This window comes from Trachemys scripta, chromosome 12, assembly GCF_013100865.1.
Source record: "Trachemys scripta elegans isolate TJP31775 chromosome 12, CAS_Tse_1.0, whole genome shotgun sequence".
Taxonomy (NCBI): Eukaryota; Metazoa; Chordata; order Testudines; family Emydidae; genus Trachemys; species Trachemys scripta.
The window spans coordinates 35,395,541-35,417,404 of NC_048309.1; the positions used below are offsets into that span (position 1 = coordinate 35,395,541).

At 54.5% G+C, this 21,864-nt stretch overlaps 2 protein-coding genes across 2 annotated transcripts; both read right to left on the reverse strand.

Moving 5' to 3' along the window:
- Positions 1–4,806: 4,806 nt before the first annotated feature.
- LOC117885367 (ribonuclease-like) lies at positions 4,807–5,232 on the reverse strand. The gene has a single exon (XM_034786682.1). It carries the CDS (start codon positions 5,230–5,232, stop codon positions 4,807–4,809), a length of 426 nt encoding a protein of 141 aa, XP_034642573.1.
- Positions 5,233–8,934: 3,702 nt separating this feature from the next.
- On the reverse strand, positions 8,935–10,838 carry LOC117885932 (ribonuclease-like). Its single transcript, XM_034787497.1, has 2 exons — positions 10,732–10,838; positions 8,935–9,807 (listed from the first exon to the last, which is right to left on the reverse strand). The coding sequence occupies exon 2, from the start codon at positions 9,787–9,789 to the stop codon at positions 9,355–9,357; it is 435 nt and encodes a 144-aa protein (XP_034643388.1). The 5' UTR covers positions 9,790–9,807; positions 10,732–10,838; the 3' UTR covers positions 8,935–9,354.
- Positions 10,839–21,864: the final 11,026 nt, after the last annotated feature.

Here is a 21,864-nt window from a genome sequence, read left to right on the forward strand (position 1 = left end):
GTGGGGAGTAGGGTGGGACGGGAGCCAATGTAAGTGAAAAGTCTTTTTGCAAAGAGAGAAGGGCAGAGGCAATTTCCTTGGGATCTTCTTGTCAAAGGGGCAGGGGCTAGCTGAACCGGTTTACAATGTGGGAATTTTTTTTATTTTATTTTATTTATTTTATTTTTTTTTTGTAAACTGAAGGAGGGGAGGGGGAGTTGCTGCCTAAAATAATTTACGGGGAAATTGTCTCTGCAAAAGGGAGAGCCTGAGGCAATTTAACGCGCTGGAAATCTGCCTTCAAACTGGGTGTGAGGGGGCCGAACCACTTTACCTGGCAAAATTCTTTGCAAATGGGGAGGGGCCTGAAACCAGGGGTTTAGAAAAACTTGGGGGTGGGGGAAAAATTCCATCAGCATAGAGGCCACTGGGTCTGGGATTGTATTGTATTCTGCAGCAGCTGGAGGGGGGATGTAGACCTGGGGGGGAACTGCCCCCCTTGACCCCTAGCAGATGAGGCACTGCAGTTTAACTGGAGATTCTCTTTCCAGACTGGGTTTGAGTGATTTAATGGGGGTCGGGGTTTAAATGGGGACAGATTCTGGTCTTGATCTAAGCAGTTTGAACTGATTTGCAGCCTGGATTGGAGGGAATTAATTGGGAGGTTTGTCTCTGCAGCTCCCCCTGCCCTGTGTTTGCGGGGGATTGGCTCTGAGCCTCCCCCCCCCCCTTTTATTGTCTTTCCATAGCTGCTTTGAGCTGTAAAATCCAAGAGATGCCTGGCCAGGGGCGGAGTGGGGGGGATGAAGCCTATGCACCCTGCAGTGTTTCTGGGGCCCCCTGCTGTGCCACCTGTGACCATGAAGGTTGGAGGAAGGGGGACCCTGGCTCCCCAGTCCATGGATGTGAGGATCCAAGAGGGTGACCCTTCAGAGTGAAACAGACACAGGGCCAACACCCTCAGCGGGCGTAGGTCTCCATAGCTCCACGGCAGAGCCTGACATTAGCTTTACACCTGCTGAGCATCCGGCTGCTGGTGTTGGAATTTCCAAAGAAAGCCAGACTCAAACTGGGCACCTAATTCCCTTAGGCCCCTTAGAAAAATCCCCAGATAAATTGCTTTATAGTGGGACCCCCCTGAAATGGGGGAGGAGAGGATCTCTGGGCTTCATTGCATAGAGAGGTGGGAATGTCACAGGGTCTTGTGGTGACTCTTACCCAAGCTTCATAGCCAAATACAGAGAGGTGAGGGGCCAAAGTCTCAGCTGGTGCAAATTCAGACCGGCGTGGAAACTCTTGCACTGTAAAGAACCTGACAAGGAAATTGCAGAAACTTAGAGGGTTGAGATTTCCCCAGGCTAAGGCAGTCAGCTGCCCCAAACCCCATTTAAAATTAGTGGGACTTCAGCATCCAAATCCCCTAGGAGACATTGGGACTCTCAGCTAGAGCTTCCATTAATTTTAGTGGCAGACATGCACCTAAATCCCCTAGATGGCATTGAGGCTTTCAACCTGGATCTTCCAGTGGGATTACTTGCAACTAGACCACATCGTTTTGTGTTGACGGAGCTGGGCTGGGGAAAGGCCATCTGGCTTTTGTTTCCTTAGATCCTAGCTAGCGTGAAAGGGGGCGTTACCTCTGAGGGCAAGGAGGTGAGTTGCTACCAAGTACAGTACAAGAGACTTTTTAGTGCATTGGGCTTTTCTCTGATTGGGATGCAAGGTTGACTGCCAGTCTGAATTTGTCTAGCTTCAACTTCCGGCCACTGGATATTTTTAATCAGAATGTCGTGCCAGGTCAAACACCTTTCAGAATTCGCAGTGTGTTACGTCAGCACTTTTACCTTTATCAACCAAATGTGTAATCTCATTACAAAAATATCAGATTAGTTTGGTAGGATCTAGTTTCCATAAATCCATGTTGATTTGCATTAATTATAGTACTCTTCATTAGTTATTTATTAATCAAGTCCCATATCAGCTGCTCCCTGGTCTTGCCCAGGATCAATGTCTGGCTGACAGGCCTCTAATTACCAACGTCATTCCGTTTACCCTTTTTAAAAATTGGCAAACAATTAGTTTTCTTCTAGTCTTCTGGAACTTCCCCAGTGGTCCACGAGTGATCAAAAATCTTCATTAATGGTCTCCTCAGCCAGCTCTTTTAAAACTCTTGGATGCAAGTTCTCTAGACCTGCTGATTTAAAAATTTCCTTTCTTTTCCCCCCACCTGAAGAGCTTTACTGAGTAGCTGCAGAGGGAAATGCAGCTGCTGCTGGGCTGGAACCCACCTGCTAACAGTGCGCAGCAATGCTAAACGTTTCCAGAGAGGAAGTGAAGGGGAAGCCTGCATCCAAACAAATTTGTAGAGGGGAATTTTAGGGATTAAGAACAATAGAAATGTCAGGCTGGAAGGGACCATGAGAAGTTATTGAGTCCAGTCCCCTGTGCCGAGGCAGGACCAAGTAAAGCTAGACCAGCCCTGACAGGTGTTTGTCCATCCTGTTCTTAAACATCTCCAGTGATGGGATTGGAGATGGACAAATTGGGGCTCTTGATTTATATTTCTGACTCAAAGTCATTGGTTCTGAGGTGGGGGTGGAGTAGCAAGACCCAGGGGTCTGATTGGGCATGGCACATGGGGGGTGAGTGTGACGCTGCACTCCATAATGTTTTATGGAAATATGCTTATGAGTGTGAACATAATGTAACTAGAATATGCTTTATGCAAAAGGTCTCTTTTAAGGTATCATCACAAAGCTTATAATCTACTGAGTGTGTTCATCCTATTTGTTTGCATTTATTATTTCTCTGTCTGGAGTTAGGAGAATAAGATATAAACTTGTATTACTGATGTAAAAACATTAAGTGGAAGCCATTAAGGGTGCTTCAGAATCAATGAACTGTGAATGGCTTTGTTTACCTGCAAGCCTTCCTGTGTAAGTGTCCGCCAGCTCCTAGGTAATGAAGAAGGAGGTCTTAAAGTGACATGTGATCATATCACCTAAACTGGAATCCATCTTAAACCTGGTGCTTTTCCATTTAGGGGGAGGGGTGGGAACCCAGAGAGAGACAAAGGATTCCCGACTTGGACCAAAGCTATAAAAGGGGGTGGAACAGAACAAAGGGGGTACCAGTCATGAGAAAGCCCCTGCTTTTCATCTAAGATGCCTGCTGAAACTAACAAGGACTGTACCAGAGGAAAGGATTGGGCCCAAGACTAGGAAGGAGTCTAGTCTGTGAAAGAAGCTTATTGGAACATCTCTGAGGGTGAGATTTACCTGTAAACAGTTTCGTAATGTATTAGGCTTAGAAACCTAGGCTTAGAATTGAGTGTTTTTGCTTTATTTTGCTTGGTAACTTACTTTGTTCTGTCTGTTATTACTTGAAACCACTTAAACCCTACTTTTTATTCTTAATAAAATCACTTTTGTTTATTATTGAACCCAGAGTAAGTGATTAATACCTGGGAGAGCAAACAGCTGTGCATCTCTATCAGTGTTACAGAGGTCGAACAATTTATGAGTTTACTCTGTATCAGCTTTATATAGAGTAAAACAGATTTATTTGGGGTTTGGATCCCATTGGAAACTGGGTGTCTGGGTGCTGGAGACAGGTGACCTGCTGAGCAGTATTTGGTTAAAGTCTGCAGCTTTGGGGGCGTGGACCAGACCTGGGTCTGTGATGCAATAGGCTAGCGTGTCTGGCTCAACAAGTCAAGGTTCTGGAGTCCCAAGCTGGCAGGGAAAACTGGCTCAGAGGTAATTCCGGCACGTCAGGTGACAGTCCCAAGGGGGTCTCTGTGACCGAACCTGTCACAGTGGGGATATCGGTTTAGCTGGGCCCAGGGGTTGCATCAAACAAGGCAGAGCGTGAGGGGAGCCTGCACACTGGAGGGGTCATGGTGCCCAATGCACTCCCTGTAGAAGTGTGCATTTCTGGGAATAGGACTCTCTCATCATTTACTGTAAAGAGGCAGAGGAACTTTCCAAGGGGCTAGCTCAGGGGCCAGTACCACCCGGGGCTGTGTGTCTCAAAGGGCAGAGCTAATTTACCTTTGAAAAATCCCTGTGGCCCCGAGCGATCGCTTGCCTTGCTTATAATGGCTAGAAGATAATGTTCTCTGACCTCCGTGAAACAAATATGCGGCCCAGGCACCAGCTGTGTCTTCGGGTTTACAGAGCCCGTGTCCTAGCCACTGAGCGAGGGAGGGCAGGTGCTCGTAGATTCAGAAACTTTAATTCTCTCCCAACCTCTCCCGCCCCACTCGCTGAGCTATAGGGCAGTCTCTGGCCATCCTTGCGCTGGGCTACTGGGCTCCCTGCCCCACTCACCACAGCCCAGCGCCCCATAGCACTGCTGTGGAGCCAGCCCTGCCTGCCAGGGGAGAGCGCCCCCTGCTCACCCATGCCCCGCTCCCTGCAGCACAGCGCTCCTTAGTGCCACACTGGGGCATTGGGGTCAGCACTGACTGCCAGGTGAGAGCACACCCCTGACTGAGCCCCGCTCCGTGCAGCACAGTGTCCTCAAGTGCCACACAGGCATTGGGGTCAGCACTGACTGCCAGGGAGAGCACCCCCTACTGAACCCTCTCACTCCACTCCCTGTCCCACAGCACCCCCTAGTGCTGCAGTGGGGCCAGCACTGACTGCTAAGGAAGAATGCCCCCTGTTGAGCCCTGTACCCCACTCCCTACCCCACAGCACCCCCTCCAGACCCTTGCACACACTCGCGGCCACATCTGTTCCAGTAAATGTGTTTTATTCCCAGCACTGAAGGGCAAACTCAGCTCAACGCAGCCTAGGGCGCTTCCCTGGGCTCTGGTGCGGCTCACGCTTTCTCGTTGTACTGCACCGGCCACATGCCGTGGACGCAGCCAATGACAATGTACCTGGAGGCCGCATGGCTGCGGTAGATGCACCGGGCGCCCTGCATCCGCCTGAGCTCGCAGGTGGTGACGGCCAGCGGCCTCTTGCTGCGGCGCATGCCCTGGTAGGGCGTGCCCCCGTCCCCACACACGCTCCGGAGCTGGGCCCGGGAGGCGTGGATGAAGGTGTTGATGTCTTTGCAGGGCCGGGCCATGCCCCTGCGCTGCATCATGGCCCAGCAGTAATCCCGCCCAGCATTGGTCCGCGGGTTGTCGTGGTGCTGCCGCAGGAACTTCTGATAGCGCGGGCCGTGGGTTGAGGCGCACAGGAGCAGGCAGGCCACCAGCAGTGCCAGAAAGAGGGGGCCGGTGCCCTTCAGAACGCCCATCGCCACCTGCAACATCACGCAGGGCCGTCTGGCTCGGTACGTGCCCTCAGCCACGGCAGCGAGGGAGAAGCCCTCCTGGGCTGACCCCGCAAATGTGGGGCATAGCCATGTGTCCGTGGTACGGGTGGGAAACTGAGGCATGGAGACACTGAGCCTGAGGTTTCTAAGGCTTCCCTCCGTGGGCACTGGCTCCGCAAATTGATTAAGCAGTTTTAGAAAATCTCAGACTAAGTGACTGTCTGGAGTCACACACACCCTGCAGGAGCTAGCAATAGAACTCAGGAGTCCTGATGCCCAGCACCCCGCCCCTCCCTCCAACAACTAGACCCCACTCCTGGCTTCTAGCCCTCCCAGCTATAACCTTAGACCCACTCCCATCCCAGAGCCAGTGGTAGAACCCAGGAGTCCTGGCTCCCAGTCCCCCTGCTCTAACCACTAGCCCTCACTCCCCTCCCAGAGCTGGGGATAGAACCCAGGAGTCCTGGCTTCAAGCCAATCAATGCCTGGTCTCACTGGATCGATTTGTATCTATGTGTTTCTCTCTGGGTTTTGTCTGCCTGGCTTTTCATTTGTGTCGCGTGCCGAGGTCTTTGGCTTTCACCACTCGGTGTTTCTGCCTGTCTGTGTTAGCAAGTGTGAAAAGTTGGGACACTTTTTTTCAGGGGCAGAGGGTATATTTGTCCAAATAAGACAAAGCCCCTAATACTGGGACATCTGGTCGCCCCACTCTATGCCCTGCCTGGGGTGTGCGTACCTGCCTAGGTGAGCATCTTTCCAAAAGCTGTGGGTGTCTGTCCCTCTGGGCCAGTCTCTTTGTCCATTTCTTTCCAGCTGGTCTCAGGGGGCTGGGGAAGGTCCAGAGCTCTGTTCCCCTTAGCTAGATCCTTCACTGATCCAGTCACCTTCTCAGCCTCTCCTCTGGCTGAGCTGGGCACCTCACCACCCCGCCCCGGCCCTGCTCCCCACCCTGGGTTTAATCCAGTCTCTGCCTTACCTGGTGGCTTCGCTCCTGCTGGAGCACAGGGTCTAAAGCTGAGCGTCTGAGTCTCCAGCCTGGCATGTGCCCCTTATATACAGCCTGGCTGGCCAGAGAGGGCTCCCTCGAGCCAGTTTCACCTGCCCAGGCCCAGAGATGTCGGGTGGGGCATGAAGCCAGTGAGCACTGGGCACGGGCTAGTTGTTTAGCCAGCTCCTTCCAGCACTAGGGAGCCTGGCGACCTCCGAAGCCAGGAGCAGGGTTGGCTGGGGTGGGACCATAGGGTCTTGCTCGGTGACCCCTAGGGGAAGGCGTGGTGGGCAGTGCTGGGTTTACAATGGCGCCATGGAGCCAGGCTCATGCTCAGAAGGGGCCCTGTCCTGCTCTGCTTGCACTGTGCCCTGAGATCCCGCCAGTCCGCTGGCTCCCCTCCGCTGCCCACTACTTGCTCCTTTCAGCCTGCCCGCTGGTTGGCCAAGGGCTCCTCTCCACCCCCTGGCCTCAACCTCCGGCTTCTTTCTGCCCCCTACCCGGACCCCAGTGCACCTCTAGCTTCAGGCAGTCTCTGCTTCCCACCACCTGTGGGGCCCCACCTGTCTCCCTGGAGCTGAGCCGCCTGGGACTGGTGCAGAAGCCTGGCCAGGCTCGGTCAGTTTGCGGGCAGGGACAGTGTGGGGGACTTGGCTGGACCCCTCCAGAGCCAGGCAAGTGGGTCCTGAGGGAGCCCGGCCAGGGCAGGCACTGGCCTGGCTGATCGCACCGCTCCCAAGGGGCCAGGGCGATTCCTCGCCCTGGGACCACCCTTGGCTGCGCTGCCAGCTCAGGCCAGTAGACAGTTGCCTCCCAGAGGGCCGGTGAGTGCAGACCTTGGGGGAGTGGGTCTCTGGAGGGCCTGGGGGGAGGGTGCTGGGCTGTGAGGGGGCAGGGAAGATCTCTGTGTATTGGGGCACTAGGGAGTAGAGGTTCTGTGTGGGGTGCCGGGCAGTTAATCCAGCCCTGGTGGTGGGCTCCATGTACCAGGCTAGAAACTTCGTGATGCCAAAGGAGGCTGCTGAGGCATTGACCTGGAGGTGGGAGACCTGGGTCATGGTCCCAGCCTTTGGTCAAGTCCCTTGGCCTCCCCGTGCCTCAGTTTCCCCACAAAGGCAGATAATCATCTTCCTTTCTCCCACTGTTTCTCTGCATAGGCTGCTTTGTAGCCTCAAACTGCTCTGAAAACCCTAGCCTTGCACTGTGAGCAAATTGAGACGAGGCCTGTCTGTTACTGCGGGAGTGTACAGAACCCAGCACTATGGAGCTCTGATCTTGGTCGGGGTCTGCACAGCACCCGGCACAATTGGGGCCCTGCAGGCGGGAGCTGTGGTAGGTTGGCATCATTTTCCAGATGGAGAAACTGAGGCACCGAGCTTTTATTTAAAAAAAAACACTGAGACTTTCCAAGCCATGGAGGGATTTGGGCCCCTTTTCCCCATAAATTTCTACTGTAAAGCCAAAGGGGATGGGGAAAATCTGCCCCCTAAGTCACACAGGGAGCACAACTGAACTCAGGTGTCTCCACTTCCAGTCCAGGGCCTTACCCTTGGGCCCATATGGCTGGAGAGCTGCTTACTGCTGAAGGGCCAACTTCTCGGGACCGTCCTGTTAGGTCAGAGCCGGGGACTGTCAGAAGCCCCAGTCGCTTCCCTACAAGGGAAGCCTGGTGTTTCGGGGCAGAACCTGACTTGCCAGGAGGGCCTGGCCGAGGTAGGCGCAGCAGTAAGCGGGTTTCCTGTCCAAGGACCAGCACTCTGGAGACAGGATGCCACACCGCCCAGCCCAAGGGCTGATCCGGCTTGGCAAGGCCGCCATGGGGCAGGTGACCCCCAGGGGACGATTTAGTGGAGTTGCCTGAGGCTGGCCCCATTGTTTTGGCTCCGCACTGAATGCACAGGTCACTGGCCCATTGTCCTTCTCCAGGCGCCGGAACCGGCTGCCACATTGCCCATTGGGGCAGCCCCAAGTCCCACTCTCTGGTTCCTGGCAGCTGCACCGGGGACCCCAGCCAAGAGGGAGGAGTGGGCAGGCTCAGGAACGGCTCGGGGGCCGGGGGGAATGGCCCGGCCAAGGCCACGCAGATCAGATGGCCTGGGGAGGAGGGGGCATTGTGGCCAGCACATCCATCAAAAAGGTACCGGCCAGGGACCGACAGGAATGGTGTCGGCTGGGAAGGTGGAGAATACGAAAGGAGACATAGTCCATTCCCCGCCCCCTGGGGCCAGATGGGAGCCAGCACCCTCTAAAGGGGGAAAGCCCCATGCCCCATTCCCTGCCCCCTGAGCCAGCCAGTCCCTGCCCTGGGGCCAGATGAGAGCCTGTACCCCCTAGAGGGGAAAAGCCCCGTGCCCCATTCCCCACCCTTCTGAGCCAGCCAGTCCCCTGCCCTGGGGCCCAATCAGCATCGTAGAAGGCTTGACTCCACTGAAGCTATGTTGAATTACACTGGGGGGATCTGGCCACACGGCACTGGCGGGGTGACCCAAGTGTACAGCAGGGGCGGATTTAGCCCTGAGGAACCCGGGGGGTTTCTAGGCCAAGGAGAAGGAATAGAGACGGCACTGGGGGGACACAAGCCCAGCTGCTTTGCAGAATGGAGCCTTTATTGAGTCAGGAGCGGAGCAAGAACAGGACATCTGAGCATAGCCAGATGCACCTGCCCCACTGCCTGCACTGCACTCGCCCCGCCCCCCAACCCAGCTCCCCCATACACGGACAGCCCCCCACCCCCGCCTTTTGCAGCGCAGCTGGTGTCCAGGCCGCCCAGAGACGCACGCAGCGGGGCGAACGACCAGGCAGCCTGCGTGGCCCGGGCAGTCCTGGGCTTGTGTCCAGAGCACATCTCACCGGACAGGAGCTGCATGGCTTTGAAGCGCTGCTCCCGTGGTGCCAATGTTAATAGAGAGATGCAGATTGACACCAGCTGGGGGGCTGGCCCCATTGACCCCCACAGAGCTACAGTCCTTTCACACCAGCTGGGGGGCTGGTGCCACTGACCCCCATGGAGCTAGAGTCCATTCACACCAGCCGGGGGTCTGGCCCATTCGACACAACGTGTGGCCGAGGACTCAGTTCCATGCCAAGGCGGGGCAGGGCGGTGGTGCCCGGCCCCGTCACATGATGTGGCTCTCATCGAACTGCATGGGCCAGCCTGCCGGGTCGCAGGTGACGACGAGGAATCTGTGGTTGGTGTGGCCCAGGTAGCTGCACCGGCCCCACGGGGGGCCCTTCAGCGAGCAGGTGGTGACGGGGAACTGTGCCCGGCTGCGCCGCCTGCCCCAGTACTCGATGCCCCCAGAGCCGCAGACAGCCTGGATCTGGGCCTTGGGGGCGTGGATGAAGGTGTTGATGTCTTTGCAGGGCCGGGCCATGCCCCGGCGCTGCATCATGGCCCCACAGTAATCCCGCCCGGCGTTGGTCCGCGGGTGGTCATGGTGCTGCCGCAGGAACTTCTCGTAGCGCGGGCCCTGGCAGCGGACAGGCGGGGCCAGGCACCAGGCCAGCACCAGGAACAAGAGCAGGCTGAGCCCATCCCGAGAGAGACCCATTGCGGAAGCAGGGCAGGCCTGCAAGAACAAGACACCGTAATGCATGGCAGAGCTGTGTCCTCTAACGGGCACTACGGGCAGCAGAGGGCGGGGGTGGGGAAGGAGCGGCTATACTTTATAACGGACACTAGGGGCAGCAGAGGGTGGAAGGGGGGAACGGGCGGCTATACTGTATAACGGGCACTAGGGGCAGCAGAGAGTGGGGGTGGGAAGGGGCAGCTATACTGTATAATGGGCAGCAGAGGGCGGGGGGAGGGGAATGAGCTGCTATACTGTATAATGGGCACTAGGGCGGCAGTATAGGGTGTGGGGCAGGGGAGGGGTAATTGCTCTCACACAGCCTGCTTACCAACCCTCACCCCCCATCGATTCTTTCCAGTCCAGTTACCACCCCCGCTCATCCTCTTGCCTGTCCCGGCCCTGTTCTCACTTTCCCCAGTGCAGCTGGAGAAGTTCCTGTGGATTCACTCCAGATTTAGGTGACTGCGAACAGACTTTGGAAGTTAGTGGCAGCGCTGGGAACCCAGGAGTCCTGGCTCCCACCTCCCCCATCCCTCTACACACCAGGCTGGTGTATGCTGGGGACATACATCGGCATAGCTCTGTCTGTCAGGGGAAATCCACCCCTCCCCCAGTGCCGTAGTTGTGCCGACCTGACCCCCGCTGCAGGCAGTGCTAGGTCGGGCCCCTCGGGGCGGTGGATTGCAGACACTGGCAGGCAAGCCCCTCTGTGGGCATAGTTAGTGTTTAAACCCAGGCAGTCCAGCGGTGCAGGTGCAGCATTTCATGTGTAAACAGCCTCTCTCTGCCCTCTGAGGGCCGGCGATAGACCCAGGAATCTGTACAGCCTACCCCTGTCTGCAATGGAGTCACGGCCGCATTCTGCTCCCTGCCCCGAGTCAATCTGCATTCCCCCTTGGCTAAAATCTGTTCTCAGCTCACCTGAGTCCTGCGACTCCCGTCAGAGATGGATCCAGCTACCAGCAGAACTGAGCGTCCCTGAGCCTCCTTCCCCTCCAGCCCTGTTATATACAGCCCGGCTGGGTAGCTGGCGGTGGGGAGGAGGGGATGGGGGAAGCTCCTCCCACTGAGGGGCCCAGGGATTCTGGGTGGGGTAGGGAGTTCTGGAGCAATGGGGCTCTGGCCAGTAGTTTGAGACACTGTACACCCTACAGTGCCCCTCAACCCAGCACTACCCCACAGCCAGGGTTGGAACCCAGGAGTCCTGACCCCCGCCCCTGTTCTGACCCACTAACACTCCTCTCCTGTCCCCAGCTGGGGAATAGATTCCCAGTCCCCCTACCCTGTGCTACCTCACTAGGCCCCACTCCCCTCCCAGAGCTGGGGACAGAACCCAGGCGTCCTGGCCCCCAACCCCCACACTCTAACCCCTAGACCTCACTCCCCTCCCAGAGCTGGGAACAGTACCCAGGCATCCTGGCTCCCTGTCCTGTGTTTTAGTTATAGCCACAAACATCACCTCCTCCCCCCCCGCCCCGCCCCAGGGTTGTTTGCCAAGGGATCTCCTGATGAAAAGCCTCCAGCTCCCTGCTGGCTGTTATCTAGGAATGCCTGGGAGCAGATAGCACAGACCGCACATAGCACCCCTGTCCCCCACTGCTCCCCTTCACCCACCCCTCTCGCCCCGTAAGCACATCGGCCTTGCGCTGCCCTCACATGCAGACATGGGGCCTAAGACGGCTGCATGCTCAGGTCCCATTCAAATCAAATGAAGAAGACTTTGGTGGAGGGGGGCCGAGCTGGACACCAGGACACCTGGGTTCTCTCCCGGGCCTCTGGGAGGGGAGTGTGGCCTGGTGGTTAGAGGGAAGGGAGGAGTCTGGGATCCAGGATTCCTGGGTTCTCTCCTGGCTCTGGGTGGGCAGTGGGATCTAATGGTTAGAGAAGGGAGGGCTTGGAACCAGGACTCCTGGGTTACCTCCGGAGGCTCCTGGTCACCGGTACAGCCGGGGTGCAGAGGCAGGCTTCCCGCCTGTCCTGGCACCACAGACTGTGCTGCACCCCGGAAGTGGCCAGCAGCAGGTTCGGCTCCTAGATGGAGGCATGCAAGCGTCTTGGCGCGACTGTCACCTGCAGGCATTGCCTCCCCCCCCACCAAGTTCCCACTGGCCAGTGTCCGGCCAATGGGAGTGGTGAGCTGGTGCTTGGGGCGGGGGCAGAAGCCTAGAAGCCAGACCCACAGCTGGCCACTTCCGGGGCACAGCGCGGTGTCGGAAAGCTAGGCACTAGCCTGCCTTAGCCAGGCAGAACCGCCGACAGGACTTTTAACGGCCCGGTAGGGGTGCTGACCAGAGCAAGGCGACCCAGTGCCTGACATGCCGCGACCCAGTAGTGGGTCATGACCCACTGTTTGAAAAACACTGATCTAGTGGGTTAGTGGAAAGGGGGCTAGGAGCCAGGACTCCTGGGAGTGGGGAGGCTCTAAAAGATTAAGCAGTGGGTACTAGAGGTCAGGACTGCTGTGTTCTACCCCTGACCCTCAAAAGAGACTGGGGTGCAGTGGCTGTAGTGCGGAGGTCTGGGAGGCCGGCTCGCTGACATTCACCTGGCTGTGGCCACACCCGTTCTGGAGTTTTGTGCCTCAGTTTCCCCACCTGCAGCACAGGGAGAGCAATCCTGGGCTGTCAAGTGCCAGGAAGCTGCCAAGGGGAATGGGCATGAGGGGCCTCGGCCACAGGCTGCTCTGACCCCAGGGGGGCCCCTCCGGGTGTCACATGGTGCAGAGCAAAGATCCCCAGGGCTGGTTCCTGGAGCCGTGATAAGCAGGTGCTAGGACAAACCCAGTGTTTGCTTGTGGTTCATCATCAGCTATTATTGGTCCCCATGACCCCATTTCACAAGGGCGCTGGGAAGGGAAAGCCGCGGGGAAACCCCGACCGGCCCTGGGAGCGGGAATGTCCACACAGATAGGGCGTGGGATTTGCCAACCCCCACACAGTAAACAGTACAGGCTGCTGGGATGCAGGCGCATGGAGCAGGCTGCTGGAGCAGCTGCCCGGACTCCTGGGTTCTACCGCAGCTCTGGGGAGGGGAGTGGGTCTTGACTGATTAGAGAAGGAGGACTGGGAGTCAGGACTCTTGGGTTCTCTCCCCAGTTCTGGGAGGGGAAGGAGGGATCTAGTGTATCACAGCAACAGGGGCTAGGAGTCAGGACTCCTGTGTTCTCTCCCCAGTTCTGGGAGAGGAGGGGGAGTCTAGTGGGTCTGAGCAGTGGGGGTTGGGGTCCAGGACTCCTGGGTCCTATGCCGATTCTCACAGGGGAGTAGAGCCTTGTGGGTAAGGGGAGGAGCCCCGCGCTCTGGGAGGGGCATAAGGGCCAGTGGGTTACAAAGGCAGAAAACTGTGTCTCTCATTTCCAGCTCCCTGAACGTGCACTGGACAGGCCCCAGAGAGGAAAGTCTCCCTGCTGCAGCCAACCAGCTTTTCTGCCCTGGAGCCGGTTGGGAATCACCCCCTGGCGTGGGAAGGACCCATCTCCCTTTGCAGCAGCAGATGCCCGTGAGCTGGGACTGGGCTAGAACAAGCCCTCCAGGGGTCAACAGCTGCCTAGCCCATCCCGGCAGTTCAATCAAAGGACGTCGACTTTGTATATTTTGACACATGACGTTGAGAAGTGGGGTTGTGATGGTTTATTGAGCATTAACATTTTTGCATCTCACCGTCTTCGGGCATTAAACAACTGTGGCACCCAATCATTTCCCACAACTATGACATTTGAAATCGATAAAAGTTGGAAAAGAAATGTTGAACACCCAGAATTTTCACCAACGACAAACATTGAATTTGATAAAAATAGAAAAAAAATATGTAAAAAATTGCTATAATCTGTTGAAATTACAAACAAAAATCAAAATCAACTTTTGCCAAGCTTATGTCTAGCCCAGGCCAGAGACCTTCCCCCAAATCATTCCTAGAGCAGATCTTTAGAAAAACAGCCAGTCTTGATTTAAAAATTGTCCCTGAGGGAGAATCCACCACGACCTTCGGTAAATTGTTCTGATGGTTAATTACACTGGCCCATTAAAAATTTACACCCCTTACTGCTGGGCTGTACACCCCTGCTTTAAAACCTTCTCGAGACCTTTTCGCTAAGCGAGGGAACATGCACAATGGCTCAGCGACACCCATGGTTGTGAGGAGCAAGACCAGGTATTGTGCCACCCGTCAGCACCCAGATGTTCAGTTCTCCAGCCAGCCCCTTGGTGCTTTCTCCTTACATGTGAAAGGAGCTTCCTCTACACAGACCTAGGGATCAAACTGGGGTTCTGACGTGCCCCAAGTGGCCCCAGTCTCTCAGCTGTAATTGACTGGGCCCAGGTGGCTCCAGAGGGCAGGTTGTAGCCACGGAGCCGGACAGCTTAAATTCAAACTCCAGCCTGGACAGGGAGCTGAAAATGAAACGCGGGCCTGTCATGCCAGCCTGTCTCGGGGGAAATGTAATCAGGGTCTAACAGGCTACTCAGGTGTTCAAAGTGCTCCTGGCTCTAGGAGGGGAGTAGGGCCTAGTGGCTAGAGCAAGGTGGGGCTGGGAGCCAGGACTCCTGGGTTCTATTCCCGATTCTGAGAGGGGAGGGGGTCTAGTGGTTAGAGTGGGGGGCTGGGAGCCAGGACTCCTAGGTTCTGTCCGGGCAGGGGGCTGTGGGTAAGACACAGGATGTGTGTGGTTGTGGTTGTTGTTACCATCCCTGTGCTGACACCATCTCCTAACCCCCCAGTGTGTCCCCGACCCCTGGAGGGGGGAGGCCTTCGGCGGACCAGCTGGATCTGGGGGCAGAGAGCAACCAAGGTCAGCATCCCGAGGGGCCAGGCTGCCTCCTCTCCAGGGGGGCAGGAAGGATCAGCCTCCCTTTGGTGACTGGGGGACCCCACTAAGCACTGGGGCGGGAACACTGGCAGGAGATGGCTCCTCCCCCTCCCATCCCTAGAGAGGTGGCCTCCCCGCATAATGATCATTGATGGCAGCAAGACCCTGGAGTGGGCTGCAGTTCAGCTCTGGGCGAGTCATCCCCATGCAGTGTTATGTGTGGCTGTTACCCAGCTGCCCCACCCCAGAGCTGGCTGCATCTCAGTGCCAGCCGAGCCATCCCCATGCTTGGCTCATCATGGGTTTAGATATAGGGGGTCAGACTTAGCCAGGTCTCATGCCCACGCCCCCACCCAGCCACGGCATTACTAGTGCTTCCCCCTAGTGTTAGCTGTGAGTGTTTCGCACCTGGGCCCGACCCACGCTGTGTGGCCCATGGAGATACTGCAGCCCACATGTCTCTGGACAGCGCTGGGGCAGGGGAGCAGTTTGTGGGGGCCCCTGGAGTGCTGCAGGAGCCAGTGAAGGCTCTGGGCACAGCTGGGCCGGCACCACAATTAACACCCGGCAGAGCGTCCGGCCTTTCCCCCAGCAGAGTTTGTTCCAAATAGGAATGACAAAGTGGCGGGGGGGGGGGGAGATTTCCCGGGGTTAGAATCCTTCGGTCGCAGCTTTAACGCAGCGGCCCGGTGGCAGGGGACCTTTACTGGCAAACTGGGAAACTCTCCAGGAAAAAATGCGATTTTGTGGACACTGCATTTTCCACTGGAAAATAATTGCCAGGGGAAATTCCTGACTAGCTCTAGCGCTGGGACCCCTAACGATGGACAGCCTCCGTTCTCTCCCAGCCCTGGGGTCCCCCACCCCCACCTCTGCTGGTGTCCCTGACTCCTAACTCCCAGCCCCCTGCTAGAAAAGCCCTGGGCTCCCCCAACCCCAGCCCTGTCAGTGCCCCTTACTCCCAACACTCAACCCCCTGCTAGCCCAGCCCTGCCCCCCAAGCTCTGTCAGTGCCCCTCACTCCCAACCCACAGCCCCCTGCCACCCCAGCCCTGCCCCTCACAGCTCTGTCAGTGCCCCTCACTTCCAATCTGCAGCCCCTGCTAGCCCAGCCCAGGGCTCCCTTCCAGCTCTGTCAGTGCCCCTCACTCCCGACCTGTAGCGCCCTACTAGCCCAGCCCTGGGCTCCCCACAGCTCTGCCGGGGCCCCTCACTCCTGACCCGCAGCCCCTACTGTCCTGAATTGGATGGGATCTCAATCAGGGACTTTGTCTTTCCCATGCCAACCTAAGGGTCCTCTCCTGCTGTTCTCCAGGTGATGGTGCCAGCTTCTAGCTGGAATAGGGGAAAACAAGCCTTGACAAGGGCAGGAATTCAAAGCACCAATTTGCTGACTTTGTTCAGGCCTCTCTGATGGAAAAAAACCTTCTCTTGCTGCTGCTGCAGTGACTCAAACCTGCCAATTGCAAACTTCCAAAGGCAGGCTTGCCACAGCTTCCCTGCCTAGCCGGCCTGCTCCTTTTCAAACCTGGCCCCCACTCCCCAGAGGTCACACATCTGCGCCAGGCTGGGGCTGGACTTGGCAGAAACAGCTGCAGACAGACTGGAAAACAGGCTCACCAGATTGCGTTTCAGGGGAATCCCCTGTTTCTTGGCTAACAGCCTCTTGCTTGTCGTCAGCAGGCTCCAGATTTACCTCTGCTTCCGGACCCAGGAATGCCGTAGACACAGTAGCAGCTTGGGCTCTCCCCTTGTGGTAGGTCCCTTCGGGAGATGGTCTCCAAAACCGACATCCTCTGAACTCTAAATCCGTGGATCCCACAATATAGCTCCATCACCCCCACTATGGTCTGACCTCTCACTTCTCCTGCAAGCTCCCCCATTTCCCAGGTTGGGGACAAACCACTGCAGGGCTCTGTGAATATTTATCCAGACCAAGGATGGGTCCGCGGAATGGCGCTGCAACCTGAGATTGCCCTGACTCGGTTGAGGAAGGCAGCAGGCCCATCCCTGGTATCAAAAAGAGAAACACTGAGCTTGTGACACTCTGTACCTCGGGGGAACACCCAGCACCCGCATGTTCATCCTTGTAAAATAATGATGTGGTATCCAATGCAAAGTGTGTCATGTCGGGTGTCTTCAGAAGGCTCATGATGTACTGAGCATTATTGTTATAGCGATATTATAGTAATATTATAGGTGATAACTTCATGTATCTAGTTATGAGGCTGAAAATGTATCCTCATGGCTGAAAGCAAGCCCAGAAAAAAACTCTCCAAGAGCAGAGAGGCAGTTCACACCTCATCAGGGCGTGGATGTGACAAACCTAGCCCAGCCTTACAGGAACAAAGGACGCAGGCCTAGCAGCAACAAAAGAATCTGTTAGACTCTTGAGAGAGTCATACCCCCTTCCTTTGGTCAGTGTGGAACTGCGATGAGGTAATGCTCACCTGACTCTGAAAGGGAGGGGGACAAAGCCAAGAGGGAAGAAAGAACATGATAAAAGGGAGAGACATTTGCCATGCTCTTCCTTTCTCTTCCACCTACATCTACAGACACCACAACAAGCGACTGAAGAGCTGATCAAAGGGGAGAGCCTGGCTGAAGAGCAACCAGCCAGCCTGTGGTGAGAAGCATCTAAGTTTGTAAGGGCATTGAAAGTGTTAAGATCATCTTAGAATGTGTTTTGCTTTTATTTCATTTGACCAAATCTGACTGCTTTGATTTATAATCACTTAAAATCTATCTTCATAGTTAATAAATCTGTTTATTCTACCTGAAGCAGTGCGTTTGGTTTGAAGCATGTCAGAGATTCCCCTTGGGATAACAAGCCTGGTACAGATCAATTTCTTTGTTAAATTGACAAACTCATATAAGCTTGCAGTGACCAGCGGGCATAACTGGTCACTGCAAGATGGAGGTTCCTAGGGTTATGTCTGGGACTGGAGATATTGGCTAGTGTCATTCGGTTGCACAATCCAAGGAGCAGCTTACATGCCAGAGGCTGTGCGTGAACAGCCCAGGAGTGTGGGTTCTCACAGCAGAGCAGGGTAAGGCTGGCTCCCAGAGTCAAGGACTGGAGTGACCTAGCAGATCACCGGTCCAGATAACACCAGAGGGCAACGTCACAGTGGCGCAGCGAGCAGGGTGTATGTATGGCTTGTTACCCCAAGTGAAGTTCACATTTTAAGCACTGATATTTGTGATTTAAAGTGAGTCTTAAGTGCAGTGGCTAAGAACAGTCAGGAGATGTCTGGTTTTAAGATTAAGTTAGATAAGTTTATGGAGGGAATGGTTTAATGGAAAAACATGATTTTAGCCAAGGAATACTGAGCCATGGCAGGTAAATAGTATAATGGCTAACAAGGGTCAGGCTGGAGACTCTTGCCTACATGCTCGGGGTTTTACTGATCGCCATATTTGGGGTCGGGAAGGAATTTTCCTCCAGGGTAGATTGGCAGAGGCTCTGGAGGTTTTTCGCCTTCCTCCGCAGCATGGGGCAGGGATCGCTAGCAGGAGAGTTCTCTGCCAATTGAAGTCACCAAGCCTCAGAATTTGGGGACTTCAACAGCAGAGTCAAGGGAAGGGGTAGGGACGGCTTTGTGGCCTGCAGCATGCAGGGGTCATGACCAGATGATCATAATGGTCCCTTCTGACCTTGAAGTCTATGAAATGGTCACAGTTTTGTTATTTTTTTTTTTTATTCTGTGTGTGGGAAATAAGCACAAGAAAACAGAAAAATGACTACCAGTGAGGCAGCTACAAAACTAGAGCTGGCCAGACTGGAAGCAGAAGAGAAGACAAAGGACAGTGAGTTTCAAATGGGGCAGGCAGAAATGAGGCTCAAAGAAGAAGAGGCTGCACACCGAAGGGCTATGGAAGAAAAAGAGAGAGAGTGGGAAGAAAGAGAAAGAGAGCGAAAACACCAGCTGGACCTGCTAGAGAAGCAGAAACCAGAACCCCCCAACCCCAACGACTCCCACCACTCCAAAAATCCACAAGTGGGAACACTTATGTCCTGCATACAGTGAAGAGGATGATGTTGTTGAGTATCTGACTACCTTTGAAAGTCTGTGTGTAATACATCAAATCCCTGATGATAAGAGAGTTCCCACCCTGCTTGCAAAATTAACTGGTAAAGCTTGAAATGTATTCAATGGAATGCCTATTGAAGATGCTAGACTATTGTAAAGTTAAAGATACTTCTTTGTGAAGTTTTCAGATTACCCCTGAAACATACAGAGTTAAATTTAGGAATCTTAAGAGGGATATTGGTATGAGTAATGGGGAATATGTAAACACACTGAAAGATTTGTTGGGAAAATGGGTGAGGGGTAAAGAGGTGTCAAGTTTTGAGGGAATGTTGGATCTTGTTGCTCAAGAGCATCTCCTAAGCGTATGTAAGGCTGATGTGAAGCAGTGTCTATGGGACAAAGATGTAAAGTCTGTGGATGAGATGGCTTTTTTAGCTGATGCCTTCGAACACAATCAGGCGTCTATTGAGGGCAGGCCACAGAAAGAGGTGTTTAAAACTGGTGGGAAGGGAGTATCCCATTTTGCCCCTAGGAAGAGAGAAGGGGGCTGGGAGCCTAAACATTCTCTTACCCAAAAACATTCCTCTACTGGTAACTCTTCTGTAAAAGCAGAAGAGCCCAAAAGGTGCTATTGGTGTAATTGCACTGATCACCTGAGCAATAAATGCCCTGTGCTGGGAGGAAGCAGGCAAACAATAGCTCACATTAGTTCTGCTGTCCTCAACACAGAAACCCCCCAAGCAATTGAAACCTATCATATTGGCTCTGTGAGGTTAGCCTCTGCAGAACCAGATATGGAGCATGTTCAGGCTGTCCAAATTGATGGCAGGGAATACTTGGGGCAGAGGGATACAGGGGCCCAGATCTTTCTGGTTAAGCAGAGTGTGGTCCCAAAGGCCAGTATGCTGCCTGGCCAAATGGCAGAGATTGTGGGGTGGGTGGAAACAGATTCCTCATACCACTAGCTAAAATCCATGTGATTTGGGGAGGTTTGGAAAGTGTTTTGACTGTGGGGGTAATGGAACACCTCCTAGTCGACCTGCTTCCTGGTAATGATTTTTTCTGTGTAGCTCAGGTTAAAGTATTTGCCTGCAGCAGGAGGGAGTGTTATGCTGGGACCCCCAAAGGAAAGGGGGTCCCAGCATACTGGGAACTGCTGAGAGAATGGGAGAGTCTCCTTGATTCTTCTGCAGCGGGGGGAAGCCACATGCTTCCAGGAGACAGGGTGGTTGAGACCAACTCCTGCACTGCAGCTGGAGGCAACACCACATCAGGAAGGGATCGGGGTGTAATGCCTGCCAGAGAGAGACTTGTCCAGGTTGTTAGCTGCCAGCAGGTCGCAGCTGAACCAGCACTAAAACTGGCTTTAGGAAGCATAGAGCAAAGTGTCCCAGAGGAAAGCCCAGAGAAGGGGCAGGGGATCTCAGAAACCACTGAGGTGGGTGGATTCCTGTGACTGTAACACAGGGAAGCACGGTGCTTCCAAGTATGGGAGGGGCTGAGACTAGCAACATGCCGTCAGGGGCAGGGGCAGGAGAGGTGTTGTCAGTGATTAAGGAAGCTGTCCCAGTTGTTAGCTGGCAGAGTTCTGCAGATGAATGAGAGACCGAACCCTTCCTAGGGAGCACAAAGAGATGTGTCTTAGGAGGGGGCTCAGAGGAGGAAACTGGGGAAGGAATAGTGGGGGTACAGGAATGTCTCCTCACTAATCATTTGGGGCAGGATGCCCAGGACACTAGGAGGATGGCTGGGTCAGCATCTGTGCACCCAGGCACTAAGCCTGTGACCCAGGTTTTGAGAAGGAACTGTGTAACTGACCTCCTGGAGGGCAGTAGTCAAAGCAGGACCAATCCCCAGACAGATTTTTGCCCCAGATCCCTAAATGGTCCCCTCAAGGAGTGAACTCTCAACCCTGGGTTTAGGAGGCCAGTGCTCAAACCACTGAGCTATCCTTCCCAATGTAAGGGCATTGAAAGTGTTAAGATCAGTTTAGAATGTGTTTTGCTTTTATTTCATTTGACCAAGTCCAACTTGTTATGCTTTGACTTATAATCACTTAAAATCAATCTTTATAGTTAATAAATCTGTTTGCTTATTCTACCTGAAGCAGTGCGTTTGGTTTAAAGCATGTCAGAGACTCCCCTTGGGATAACAAGCCTGGTACATATCAATTTCTTTGTTAAATTGACAAACTCATATAAGCTTGCAGTGTCCAGGGGGCATAACTGGACACTGCAAGATGGAGGTTCCTAAGGTTGTGTCTGGAAGTACAGATATTGGCTAGTGTCATTCAGTTGCACAATCCAAGGAGCAACTTACATGCCAGAGGCTGTGCATGAACAGCCCAGGAGTGGAGGTTCTCACAGAAGAGCAGGGTAAGGCTGGCTCCCAGAGTCAAGGACTGGAGTGACCTAGCAGATCACTGGTCCGGATAACACCAGATGGGAATGTCACAGAGCTATACAATGTGGAACAGCTCCTACAGGAGAGATTGCTAGAGCCCCACCACACGCTAGCCCGGCGCGTAGGTGGCCCAGCCGGGACAGTGCAGACCTGCTGTCCTAGATCAGGCAGAGCAGCGATTTGAATTGCCGTTTCTTGCCTCCCACGGGAGTGCCCTGGCTGGGATGGTGCATGTCTGGCTCTTTCTCACAACAATTTTGGAAGGATTTTTAGGGGAATTCCAAAATCACAGAAGTTTTCACGGGATGGAAGGTGGATTCCCAACTGGCCCCACATCCAACACAAAAGCCAAGCAGGAGGACCGAGCAATAAGCAAAGATCTACGCGTCGGAGCTGGGGCTCTGAATCTCCTCCCCTGCATGAGCCGAAGGAGCAATCTCTGCTTCTTCCCAAAGTTCCAACTTTCCAGTGGAGCCAATGCCCAGACCGTCTGTGGGAATAGCCGGTTAGCAGACCTGGCGCCCACGCAAACGGAGCATTGTCTGGGGGGGTTGTAGGACTCATTAAACCTTTTATTGGGTGCTACAAAAGGCTTCCACTCTGCAGCTCTCAAACTAGTGGGTTGATGGGTCCTTTGTGCAGAATTTGATTCTATTCTGTTAAAGCTCTTCTACCATCCTCAGGATTGTGGCCCGGAGTGCTAACATCTGCCAGTTAATGCACTGACATCTGACAGTTAATGCACTGACATCTGCCAGTTAATGCACTGACATCTGGGGTTTCATGCAATAATCTCTGGGGCTTTAATTCACT

Coding starts and splice junctions, on each gene's coding strand:
- LOC117885367 (XM_034786682.1), bottom strand. CDS start 5,232: ATGGGCGTTCTGAAGGGCACCGGCCCCCTCTTTCTGGCACTGCTGGTG.
- LOC117885932 (XM_034787497.1), bottom strand. CDS start 9,789: ATGGGTCTCTCTCGGGATGGGCTCAGCCTGCTCTTGTTCCTGGTGCTG.